General features: G+C 33.9%; 1 protein-coding gene across 1 annotated transcript; it reads right to left on the bottom strand.

The window, feature by feature from the left end:
* Window positions 1–5,957: 5,957 nt before the first annotated feature.
* LOC146531888 (putative phosphatidate phosphatase) lies at window positions 5,958–13,818 on the bottom strand. Its single transcript, XM_085197403.1, has 6 exons — window positions 13,633–13,818; window positions 8,237–8,388; window positions 7,625–7,822; window positions 7,143–7,304; window positions 6,665–6,841; window positions 5,958–6,227 (listed from the first exon to the last, which is right to left on the bottom strand). The coding sequence occupies exons 1-6, from the start codon at window positions 13,685–13,687 to the stop codon at window positions 6,117–6,119; spliced, it is 855 nt and encodes a 284-aa protein (XP_085053529.1). The 5' UTR covers window positions 13,688–13,818; the 3' UTR covers window positions 5,958–6,116.
* Window positions 13,819–14,262: the final 444 nt, after the last annotated feature.

The following is a 14,262-nucleotide window of genomic DNA, read 5'->3' as shown; positions in this document are numbered from 1 at the left end:
ACCGATTATGATTGTAGTATATTATTGTAAATAGGAAATGTTTACTGCAGAGTATGCAGTATGATGCACGTGCATAGATTTAAAAATATATATATACTAGCGGACGCGCGCAGCTTCGCTTGCGTATTTAGGAGTGAATTCTAATATCCCATGAAACATGTGTTCAATGAAATATTTTTAAGAGTCTAAATTTCAAATTTTATAAAAATCGGTATCGATTTAAAGATTTTTCCATACAAACTTTCAACCCCTTATTTGCACCCTTAGGGGAAGAATTCAAGAAAACATGAAACATCTGTTCAATTAAATACTTTTAAGAGTCTGAATTCCAAATTTTATAAAAATTGGTGCCGATTTAAAAAAAAATCTATACAAACTTTCAACCCCTTACCCTTAGGGGAAGAATTCTAGAAAACGATGAAACACGTGTTCAATTAAATACTTTTAAAAATCTAAATTTCAAATTTTATAAAAATCGGGGCTATTTCGCCCCTTTAGGGTTAAAATTTTTCAAAATCCCTTCTTAGTGGATGTCCAGATTACGAAAGTAAACTTTTGTCCAAATTTAACGTTTCTACTCTCAGCGGTTACGGCTGTGCGTGCGTCTTACCTCAGTCAGTGAGGACAAGTCCTTTTATATATATAGATTTTTTCAGTTTCACGTTGTATCCCGCATGTACTAGGGTAGGCAGGGGGAGCCTAGTGTTGATATATTTCTTTTCTATTTTCCTCTTTCTGCCGTATTCTGGAGAAATTACATGTCGGGTGACGGAAGAAGAGCGAAGAAAAAAAGAGCCAATCAAACACAGAACCAGTCGTGTTTACTCTTACATGCTTGTGCCCGACTGGCTTGGCTTTTTTATTATTATTTAACTATTTTATGTATTTTTTATTGATTTAACTAATTAGCAAAAACGGGGAAAAGACGTACACTTCCTTTAACGAAAATATATTGCTGTGTAGTACCCATTTTGTCCCTGTTTTAAAGTTTGCATGTATATTTTTTTTATTTCACCCTACAGGGTACCCAGCAGGGTTCCCATAGCGAACCTTCCGTTAAGACACTTCGTTTCCAACTTTCCTTCTAATTTTCGAGATATTGCTTGTTGAGATTTTGAGAGGAGCTCTCTCCTCTCAAACAGTCTCTTTTTAACAGAGTGACGAAATGAAAATTATTGACATCCCCGATAGGAACTGATCCCACCACTGTCGCATTCAAAGCCGGTATCGTATAGGTATGGGCGTATCTAAAGAGATTTTCTGGGGGAAGGAGTTTACCTTGAATAGATATATGTTCGTATAAAGATAATATTTTAAAAGTTTTCAGGGCTAATATTTTATTAGTAAAAGTGCAAGATAGGCAAGCAAGCAACGCTATATATAAATTGTATAGAGGATATTCCATATATAATTTGTTCAATGATAATTAGGACGTATTGCATACGCAAAACTTCATTTAAATAAATATAAACAATATTTATGTTTACTACTTGTACCATATATTAGTGTTTTTAAACTCACTTCTTTTATAATATTTATTATTTATTTTAAGAAGCAAAACAATGTTTACATGTGCTATATATTAGTGTTTTTAAACTCACTTCTTTTATAATATTTATTTTAAGAAGCAAAACAATATTTACAGTTTGAACTTTACAGTGAAGCGCTATGGGTCAAAAAACTTAATGAAACCTATAAAAACAACTGAGTACGTTTCGTAGAAATTTCCTTCCACGGGCCACCGAACTGTGGAATGGCCTACCCACAGCAGTGTTTCCAGGTCGATACGATACCTGGGTACCTTCAAAATGCGCGTCTATCTCCACCTCAAAGGCCGGCAACGCACCTGTAGCTCCTCTGGTATTGCACGGAGTCGTGGGCGGCGGTGACCACCATCAGGTGACCGAAACGCTCGTTTGCCTTGTGTTTTTTCCATAAAAAGAAAAAGAGTTAGAAGTATTTTTTTTAGTTCATATTCAATACACAGACCTATTTACCGCTTTTTTATATTTATATGTATATTGTAACTATAAATTAAGTATATGATATTAATAGATAAGAGCATGCGTCTACAACGTTGGACAAGTGTGATTCGCTGTCATCGGGGGCGTGACCGTTCTTATTAGGTAATCAATTAAAATTAACTTTTTTTCTAAGATTTACACTTTTTCTCTCATATAGAGAGAGAGAGAGAGAGAGTAGGCAGACGGCAGTAGAGTAGTAACATATTGTTAAAACACTCTGTTCCTTATTTTCTTAATATTTTGCTAGATATTCATCGTCGTGCGTTCTCTAGCTACCATGGAACCCCTAATGCAAGACCCTTCATTTTTATTTTCAGAGACAACGTAGTTCAAAGTCATTCTACTCTCCACTTTCCGCCTAAATTCTCCCTAATTACCTCCCAACTCCCACTCCTTGATAATAGTACAAAGTCCAGCAAACACTGATTCAATCCTCGCGGTGGTTTGTAATAGGATATTGATAGAGTAACTTAACGTAAACTGGTGTCAGTGACCGCCGTACAATGGTAAGATAAAATATTGGAGATGAATGGTCCACTTATTATATAAGTATGTGTTATCGATCTACATCTAACAATAAAAACAAAATATTTTTATTTCTAAAGATAACCCATAACTGACGCAATTATAGCCGGTAGTATATAAAGACATGGATTTATCTAGATTCTAGAGATATTTTCTGGGGGATGAATTTTAGCCTTGAAAAGAGGTTCCTATACAGGCTTTTTTTAAAATTTTCATTATTAGCATTAATATTTTTTTAGTAAAACTGCAACATAGGCAAGCAAGTAATGCTATATATAACTTTTGTGGGGATATTCAATCCTCGCGATATTTTTATAAAAGATATTTTTTTAATAGCAAAAATAGTTAATCTTATCAATTTTATATGACGTCAATATATTAGTTGTAATATTGCATCAGTTCTATGTTATGTTATATTAATAAAATAATCATCAACAATGATTTAATACTATTTATTATTTTTTTCTCCCAGTTCCGCAAGTACCAGGGTAAGAAGAGGGAGCCTAGTGGTACGACACTCTACCCACTTTCCGCAGAATTCAGGTTTAGTGCGTTGCCTCGTGACCAGAGCGAAGAAATTAAAACATAAAATATTTCATTATCATAAGCTTGTCGTGTCAGGCCACGACTGGCCTCAATTATTTATTGATAATGAAAAAAAATAGGTTTAAGTAAAATGTATAGCGTAAATCTAAATCAATCCGCGAAAGAAATTTGGACTCATAAGTCCAAATGGTTCAGATCTATGGTGTCATTTCAATTCAAATTCCATTTCTTTGTTCTGGTGTCGAGGCAAAGCGTGGCGTTGAACCCTGCCACTGAACACGTTTTTTTCTTGTAAAAAAATTAGGAATAAGGATTCCAAAAATCGTACTCCGTTATCAGTAAAAATAAAATAATTCAGTAGTTTCTTTAAAAATTAATCTTTATCATTTATTTTACTTCTTTGATTTCTTATCACTATTCTTAGTAGGGGTCGATTGATAAAACTATAATATGTATGTGCGATAAGTTATTTTTGGACGTTAATATGTATTATGCATAAAATGGGTGTGTCTGCATAAAACCCAATGAGATATATTTTTAAGAAAAATTAAAATTAATTAAATTTCTGACAATCGCCTTCGTTGTTCCATTATTAAAAATAAAGAGGAAAACTAGTGTTAAAACACTCCGTTCCCCATTTTCCGTCGAATGTTTCGAGGCATTACGCGTTTAGTGCCGGAAATTATTGCCGGGGTTTTGCCTTGATAACCATGCGAAGAAAAGAAAATATTAATAAATAATATTTTTTCCCCTCGAGTGGGGGTCGCACCCAGGACCGTCGGACCCCTTTGCCCTTGCACTACGACGGCCTCGTTATAAAAGTTACATTTATTATAAAAATATTTTTGAACAACCCTACGCAGATATGTTATCTAATATCGTAATTAGAACGAATTTATTTTTTTAAGTGTTATCTATTCTTCATTTATTTCTAATAATAATATCTTAGTAATGTTTTAAGAATATTTAATACAGAGGCCAGTAGTGACGCAGTGACACAAGTTCGTGACTGTAAACGCGGAATTCAACGCCGCGCTTTGTTTTGATGCCTTAGCGAGGAAATGGAAATAATTAATTCTATCAAATCGGAATATAGCTTTGCCACGACGGTCTCGGAGCAGACGATATCTTAGGACTTATAAAGCTGAATTGTATAGGACAACAATTCAGGTTCAATCGTTTTTAAATGATTGTAAATTATTTATTAGCGATCCGCTTGCGACTTCTTAAAAAAAGTTGATATAACTTTTTTATTTGTGATGCTAAGAAACCAAAACACAATAGTGAAAAATAAAATTATGATAAAATTTGCGTGCACAAACCCACAGACTAACAGACAAAAAAATATTTTTTTTTCATATATCCTCTTATATTTCCTATCTAAGTACGTTATCGTTAGCTATACACATTGATGCTATCTCCAAAAGACGCATATAACAGTTGTTTTGATGACCTTTAGGGAAAATCCTCATTTAATTAAACTCCGATTACATACTCTCTACTACATATATGATAAAACCTAATAAATTATTTATAATAATAATTATTAATTATAACACTTCTTTGCTAACTGATAGCTATAGCGGATACCTCGCAAAAAGCAAGGTTGCTAAATTTTATTTTACATATGAAATGTTTCTTTAAAGTTTTCCTATTTTTTAGTAGTTTTACGTTGTATCCCGCACATAGCCGGGTAGGGAGAGGGAACCTGGGTACCTAGTGTTAAGACATTGCATTCATATTAAGACAATTCCGTTGCCCATTTTGCACTGAAATGTCGGAACTAAACGCCGCCGCAGTTTACGAATATAATTAAAAAAATATCGTTATATAAATAAATAACATTTATTCTACACATTTACAAAATTATAACAATACTGATGATAAATAAATACAAAATAGTCTTAACTTAAATAATAATTAAAGAATTTTTTTTATCTGCTTCAGTAAGAAAAATTATCACAATGCTATTAGTTAATACAAATTGTTTTGAAAATCACAATTTATTTTTTTTTTATAACCTAGTGTTAAGACACTATTCCCACTTTCCGCCGAATTTTTAAGGCTTTGCGAGCGGCGGAATTAAACACCGCGCTTTGCCTGGGTGCCAGCGCGAAATACTGAAATTTTTATTAAATAATAATTCATTCCCCCGAGTGGGAATCATAAAATAACTTCATTTCTTATTTTGCTTTTTAAAATGATAAATTAGTTTTTATTACCGTAATAATATTATATTGTACTTTACTAACTTAGATACATCGTATATATATACTACAATTTTTAATATAAAATAATATTTTTTATTATTCTAATACTAGAACATTTTTGTAAAAGTTTAAAACTGTACGAAAGGAACATAACTATGAGAAGAGTAAAGGAGTCAAAAGTTTCAATATCTAGACGGAGAGGAAAAGAAAGAGATAAAGACGAAGAGAAAGGAGAAATAGTCATTATTTCGATATTATATTATTTTCGTACTACTTTGTAATACTTAACAATATAAACTATATAAATGACTCGTTTTAACAAAAATATTTATTACACTGTAATGTCACTCACGATATACCTAAATATTTTTTTTAGCTTCACAGGCGGCATATGAAGCCTAGTGTGAAGACATTTCACTCTCCACCTCACGCAATGCCTCCAGAATTCGGCAGAAATACCAAATTCTGGAGGCATTGCGTGTTGAGTGGCGTAACTTAACGCCGCAGAGAAATATAATAATGATATTTTACTAATTTAATCTTAATTTTGGAACGCATTTCGAAATATTTTTATAATGAAATAATATAATTTAATTGGTTTAGAGACAGTGTTGAATAATTGTCAATTTCTTTATATAAATAAAAAAAATGCTACTGAAAAGTGATGTCACAGTTTTATTCTTTTTCCTTTGTTTCATACTTGCTGTACATATGTAAGTAGGAGTTCGTCATCGTTAGTTCAATGACAATATTATAGACTTACTAAATCGATTAGTTTTCTTAATATTTTTTGTAAATATATAAATACTATTTAATAGTTGTTAGAAGCTAAGACTGGTCGCGGTAGTATTTGTGGTTGAGCGACTTCCCATTCACCTGCGCCTGGTGGTCCATATTTCTTAGGTTTCAGTACAAACATAAACTGTAATGATAAAAATATTAAATATTTAAAAAACACAAGAAATAAAAACATCTGTACGTTTTTCCCGTATGGCAGAGAGAACTTAGAGCTGTTCTCTGCTTTTCGCACTTCAAGACAATGCGTTTTGCGGTGAACGATAGATACTCAATTTAAAATCATTTAATTATTGTAGAGGCCAATTCTCGGGAAGTCCTCTATAGGTTTTAATTACGCGGAGAATTTCATACAAAAGCATTTTTTTTTGCAGCAAAAACAATTTTTCAGTGCTCCAAGGAACCGTAGACATTATTAGGTATTTGATATTCAGCTTAATGCCTCCACGTAATCTCTAGAGAAATGATCTTGATAGACAGACAGATCTACGTTAAACATATCAAAGTGATCCAGTTTAAATTTTTTCTTTTGAGGTAGGGAACCCTAAAAAACCAAATACTCACAACAATAACCCCAAACACAGCGCCCACAGCAAAGCCAACGGCCACGTCGCTCCAGTGGTGTCTGTGGTCCACCACCCTCGAGAGCCCCACGTACCACGCCCCCATTAGCACTGCGAACTGTATACCGTGGCGTAGCAACTTGGAGCCCCGCCATTTGCCTTTTAGTTGGACGTAGAACTGGTAAAGAAGAAGTAGAAGTTTATGTTTTTTGTATTGATATTTTGGAAAAAGTAACGTAGCCTAAAATAATGAAACTTATTAAAAAATACTTTTTGTCCTTCTTTTGTTTTAACTTCACGCCGTACATCGCTGCATCCCGTACATTGCAGAGTGAGACAGAGGAAACCTAGTGTTAAGGCACTCGTTTCCCACTTTCCGCCGAATTTTTCGAGACATTGTGTTCAGTGGCGGATTTATGAAACTAAAATTTAGTTTCACCTAACTTAAAAATAAAAAAAATATATAAAATAATACTTACAATAAAGAAAATAGCACTGTACATAGCAAAACTGGAATGAGCGCTCGGGAACGACAGACGCATGTCCTTCAGCTCGGCCGCGTTGCTGTGCGCGCAGGTGAACTCCTGGATGTAGCCCAAGGAGTTTAGGGTCGACGACGCGACGGGGGTTGGTTTACACATCTGGAATATAAAAGTAAATTATATGCAAACAATTTCTCGAAAGATTATATTGATCTAATTCTTATTATGGTAATATTATCATTTATATCCTTTTGTATATTGATAAATGACGGAATAAATCAACTTTTAAGCATTCAATGTTTAAGCTTTGCACTGTTTCATATAGCAGGGTTGGGAGAGGGAACCCACTGGTAAACATGAGTGGCGGAACATAACACCACGCCTTGTCTTCTTACCACATTCCTCTGACTTACACGAACGAATTAAAAATATAGAATAGTGTAGAACATAATAAAGCCAAAAAATACTTCTATACTCACATCAAAAAAATACGGCCTAAGTCTACCAATGACATATTTAGCGGAGTTCACAGTGAACTGCTGGCACGCTGCGCCGAAAGCGAACACGCCTATCGCGGTGTAGCTCTCCCATATCCACCCGGAGACGAGCGAGCCGGAGAGGAACTTGTCACCCACGCCCTTGCCGCGTCTGTCGCGGACGATTTCTGTGATTATTATCTGGAAATTTGAATAGAAATTGTAAGTCTATAGACTAAACATATAATAAAACAAGCGTTGCGTAGAGGCACAAGCGTGTGATTGAAAAGACGACAGTTTAGGGGTTCGATTCCCACTTGAGGAAATGAAATATTTATTATTTTCATTTTCTTCACTATGGTAACGTGAATAAGTTTTATGCGGAATATTGAAGATTTTTTCATTACATAATTGTGGCGTTTAGCTTCACCACTCAACACGCAATGCCCCGGAATTCGGCGGAAAGGCCTGAACTGGCCTGGGCCAGGAATGAAGTGAAGTGTCTTAACGAGAACAGGGTGTGATGCATTGTAAAACTTAATAATCATATTTTTTTTGGTTAGGTCACTTCCATTTATTCAAAATGCGTAAATACATGAAAAATCAAAAACTTACTGTAGCGATGTTGAGTGCGAATCCGATACCTGCCAGCAGGGCCTCAGATATAGTTTGCTCCTTGTAAGGCAGCTTTAAGCTCTCATCGTCCGGGAAGTAGCCGCGGTGGAAGGGTTCCGCGAACAAATGTATAATCAGTATGGGGACTGCCACTGAAATAAATTAAAAAATAAAATTACTAAAAATATTATGAAAAATCTTTTATTTATCTTGTGTAGTGCACGAGATGCTTAAAGAATATAAATAAGTAATTTAATAAATATATATATAACTCTATAATGTGATGTTAATTTATACTCTTATTGTAAACAGACTTGTGGTTTTACGTAAATTATATGTATATATAAATAATCCCTATACAATACCTAGGTAGTTATTTAAAACTTCGTGTTTATGTTAAACATTATTTATTACTTAGAAATATCTAAAATTAGAATATTATTATTATCTATTGATTATGATTTGTGGCCACATTTGTTTATATTGCAGTACGCGCACAAGCAAGCAAATATAAATGCGACAGGTTGTGGGTTCGATTCTCACTCGAAGAAAAAATATTTAATATTGTCATTTCTTCTCCCTGGCAACTGTTTATGTTTTGTTCCTTCTGTTGGGCTCTGGCTAAGCTAAGCCTGAATTTCAGAAAAACTCGAGAACTCCAATTTTGGTACGGAACCCTCGGCAGGTGAGCGTGACTCAAGCTTGTCCCGTTTTTTTATATATTTACAAAAACGTTATGTTATCTGCAAATCTAAGTAAACTTTGGAGCAATATATGCTACATATTCTTTGCTATATAAAGTAAACTAGTAAACAAAGAAAAAAATAGTATAAAGATATTCAATATTTACATATTTGCACATTAAGGGAAATGAACTCGAACCACGGTAAGGACGGTCACTACCTTACGCCACGAGTCCATTGTTTTGTAACGTTGATATCTCTATAATTCTTAGATAAACATTGTAAAGTGCTTTGTCCCCTTTTAATCAATGATTCATATTACGTGACAAACGTGCTCGTAAAAATATGTACTTTCTTACTAATTCACTTTTAGATGAGAAATTTAATTAGTTTATGATATTGTTATAAGCTTTTGGGGGCTATTTGTGGCGCAGGGGCACGAGCGTGGGGCTGTAAACGCGTGAGATTTGTTTCCCAGTTGGTCGAGAAAATGAAATATTTAATATTTCTATTTTCGTCCCTTGGGTGTCGAAGCAAAGCGCGGTGTTGAATACCGCCACTCAATACGCAATGTCTCCAGAATTTGTCGGGGACAAACGGGGACGGTAGTGTCCCCCACTTTCCGACAAATGGGAACTGAGCGTCTGAACTCTAGGTCCCCAGGTTCTTCCTTGAATTGGACTTTTTTTTAATCTTATCAAGTTATCTTTCAATACTCGATTACTTGGTAAGATTATTACACAATCATATTTCTACTTATCTTACTCGTAAAGAAGTCTGAGAATTATATTTAAATTAAAAGTACCTTGTGTGACATTACATGACTGCATTGGGCTGTGCAACACGTAATTTTAGTTGGAGAAAGTTTTTTTCTTTGTAAAGTAAAACTTATACTCTATTAATTTTGACATAAGATTAAATGTAAACAAAAGAAATATTGTTTCTAACTTTTATGTAATTTTTTAATTAATGTCTCCTTTTTACCATACAATCTCCTTCGACGTGACATTGGCGATTAGTGCTGAACCGGCACGTTATAGCAACAGCAACGCCATAAACAAGGAATAACAACAAAGTATTATCAGCTTCACGCTGTATTCCGCACACAGCAGGGTTACGTAGAAGGAACCTAGTGTTAAGAAACCCCGTTCCCCACTTTCCGGCGTATTCTGGAAACTTTTTGTGTTGAGTGGCGGAACTCAACGCCGTTCTTTGCCTCGACACCAGAGCGAAGAAATGAAAATATAAATGTAAATTAATATTTCATTTTCTCGAGTGGGTATCGAAATATATAAATGTGGGGAATAGAGTGTCTTAACACTAGGTTCCCTCTGCCTACCCTACTGTGCGCGGGATACAGCGTGAACCTGAACTAAGCATAAGCAAAAAATTATATAACACACTGTCAATCTTTTGCTTCACCAAAGGAGTGTCCTAGTATAGTTGGTCAAGGTCGCCATCCTCATTTAATGATCCACCTACATGGATAGTAGGTATGTGTCACTATTGCATATGCACATTAATGACTATTACGTCTCGTAGACACATGTTAGAGAGTTTCTAAAGTTATGAGTGAGTTATGACTAACATGACCATTCTTCGTTCGGCTCAAAACGAGACATTTTAAGGTGGCTTTCGTTGTTTTCAGCACAACTTCTTCCTTTCCTTCCTTCCTTCCTTCCTTTTTCTAGACGTCTGATAGCGCTTTCGTTTAATTTAACTGACGAATTAATAAACAATTTAATATTTCCGTTTTTGTAGATTTTTCCTTTCAGCTACCTTTTATAAATAGCGTACTGCGACAATACCGGAGAAACTAGTTTCGACGTACCAACTTTACATGTCATTCCGAAAGGAAAATTTGTACGTTCCGGTGGCATATTTTGGACACCGGGACATACAAGCGAAAAATGGGACAGTCCCGTAAAGAACGGGACGTCTGGTCACGTTAGCTATGACTAATGTGACAATTTTTTTATGGAATAGACAAACAGGCGTAGACAAACGAGCGTAAGGGGCACCTGATGGTAAGAGATCATCGCCGCCCACGACCCAGAAATATATAGTGTTTTAAATTTTTTTTTAAGAGCGGTTGGCATACATTCAGTTATTTTGTTTTTGACAATCCTCGGCGAGGTACCGGCATAATCGACCCCTCAAAACGTGATTCGAACAAGTTTAAAAAATTAACAATAGAAAAAGTATAAATTACAGAACGGAGTGTCTTAACACTATGTTCCCCTGCCTACCCTGCTGGGTGCGAGATACAAACGTGAAGCTGATTTTTTAAAATATTTTTTTTTTTTTTTATACAAGGTTTGGCAGACTATGACCAATTATAGCGCAGCCAATCGAGGTCGAATTATTATTTCACGGTGACATTCCTCTTCCGCAGTGTAAAAGGTTACAGCAGGTATTAAAATAGGCTATAAGTAAGTTTGCATTAGTTTATTATATTATATTTAATTTATTTTTATCTATATTAAAGTATATCTTACTCTCGGCTTTTCTTCTATTAGCTTTACAGTATTCAAATGTATGATGACGCGCCGGCCTAAGAACTATGTCGGATGCAAGTGCCTTGCTCTGTCAATTTCTGGAGTGAGACCTCCCGGACGCCCAAGTAAGCGCTGGTTGGATGTCGTGATGCAGGACATGAGAGCCAATGGTCTAACCACCGAGGACGCAAAAGACCGTGCAAAGTGGAGTAGGCTGAGTAGGAAGGCAGATCCTGGTAATAGCCGGGATTAATGCCAGGAAGAAGATATTCAAATGTATGATATTTGAATCCACTACCATCCTGTATAATTTGACAAATGCTAACTGTGCCACGATAGCGTCACCTCACACCTCTCGCAGGATATGCGTGACTCAATCATAAAAGTCATCGTTTTTTCGAAACAGTTTCTAACGGGATTTACGAATGTCGTACTAAATGTTGGGTAAATATTAATTTTAAATGGAACTGTATTTTTTATTAAATTATAATATTTTAATAGGTTTATATTATAGGTACAAAAATTTCGAAATTAATTGGGAAATTACTTTGGTTTTCGCGTTACTTCTTAAAATAACAAAAACAAACTTGAAATAACTGTTTATGAATGGTTATTTAATAATTTGTTTTCAAATATAATATGTACCTAGAATATGTTTGTTTCTAAGTAATAAATAATTACGATGATTCTTTTATGATTATTGTTAGAAAACACAACTTATTTTCCTAAAACGGAAATAAGTCGTTTGTTTGTTATCACATTGTTTTTTTAGCTTCATGCTGTACCCAGCAAATGGCACTTTAGGCGGAAGGAACCTGGAAACCTTGTGTTAAGAACTTAAGACACTCTGTTCTCATTAAAATGTTTCCCACTATCCTCCTTATTCTGGTGTCACTGCGGGTGGATTGGCGAAAGGGAAAGGAAATGAAAATATTTTATTCCTCCGAGTGGGAGTCGAACCCAGAACCGTTGCAGTCGGCGGCCTTTATGTTTCTTTCTTGTTATAAACATTTTTTCAATTAATTAATTACATAGGTGACCTACTAACATCTAAACGAAGGTGTCATTCTATCTAGGATATTACCACTTCATTTACTTTATTGTTGACATTTCTATCAACCTAAGTGCTCTTGACGTTATAAAAATATTGGCGGCCGAAGCTTTATCTTTGTAGTTTATAAGTATTAAATGGATAAAATAATCTTTTATTGGTTGGTTGGCTATGTGACCGTAACGCGACGGTTGTGGATTCAATCCCACTTGAGTGAATGAATTATTATTTGTTAATATTTTTACTTCTTCGCTTTGGCAACTTTGGCGTTAAGTTCCGCCACTCAACACGCAATGTCTCGAAAAATTCGGCGGAAAGTGGTAATAGTTTTTTTCATTAAATTAAAAAATAAATCTTAGTCTTCTTGCTCGATGGAATATAACGACAATGGAATGTTTAAAATATTTCTGTACAAGGCATACCTATGTATAAAATTTTATTTTAGTTAAATTAAACTTTATTACTTTTCAACCTCCCTTTTACCTAAATCACTATTAGTCATTTATGAGTTATTCACAAATAGTGATTCACTAATATTAAACATTTCACTTAATCATAATAAACGAAACTACTGAAGGAGCAGAAAAAATATTATGAATTAATACATACATATTGTATTGATATATTTTTTCAAATATTTAAAATAAATACAAATATATAATATTAATAACAACATGATAATAACATAGGCATCTACAATCGTATCTAATATCTATTAATTCTTATAATTTATGAAAAAAATCTGCTATCAGTGTGATGATAAAGGCTATCATGTTTCATGTTGAATAATGTTTGCATGCCATTTACAAATTACACTTTCAAAATATATTTTTAAATTTAGTTTAAAAAAATATTTATCGTAAAATAACTTCAAACTATTAATAATTATATAATACTTTTTCTTAAAAATAATAATATCAGAAGTCATCGCGGCATATCGTCTACTGTAAACCAAGTAAACCAAGTAAACCAAGTCTGAGTAAATGTGTTCTGTGCTGTAAACGAAAGGAAATGGTTTTGATTCCCATTTGAAACAAGGAATTAGTTTCATATTCCTCGCTCTGGTAAAAATAGAAACTCTCGTAATTATAACTAAGTAATGTAAACAATACCTAACTCAGAAAAGAACAAAAAAAGCACAGAAATATATAAAAAAATACTTACCACAAGCTAAAACCAGGATATCCAATATGATTTTCCATATTAATTTGTCAGCCATTATAAAAAACACAATCGAGTTAAAAAGGTAATACGTTTGAACTAAAAACTAACGGAATTCATTGAAAAAAAAAAATTAAATTAATTACACGCTACAGACCGATTCGCGAACCAACTCCACACTAAAATGATTATCTTCGAACTGATAAAACAGGTAATCTAACAAAATGTTAGTCACAGCGATATATTCTTATACAGCAATGGATATCACACCTTAATTTTATGACAATAAAGTGTAAAATATATTATTTAATTAATGAATTAAATTGGAAATCTGAAATTGAAGGTTTCTGATGTTTTTTTATATAAAAATAAATTTTAATAGTTCATGCCGTGAACGTGAAACTACGTTTAAAATTAAACTGACGTTTTATTGCATACTGCATTATTTCCTTATCAGCGCCATCTGTGAGTCATTTGGTGAACTATTTCTAGTTAAGTTTTATTAGTTGCTTAATATATTAACAGATGGCGGTAGTCACTATTGTAGTCGTTTGAATTATTATGTAAATTTTTACTCTTATTAATCCTATATACACACAATATAAATGAATATTTTTATCGCCTTCACATCAA

Source organism: Heliconius melpomene, chromosome 14 (assembly GCF_056956725.1).
Source record: "Heliconius melpomene rosina isolate 202511_hmr_F chromosome 14, ASM5695672v1, whole genome shotgun sequence".
Classification (NCBI taxonomy): domain Eukaryota; kingdom Metazoa; phylum Arthropoda; class Insecta; order Lepidoptera; family Nymphalidae; genus Heliconius; species Heliconius melpomene.
The sequence above is the reverse complement of the archived record's forward strand: the minus strand, read 5'-3'. Positions and strand labels throughout refer to the sequence as shown.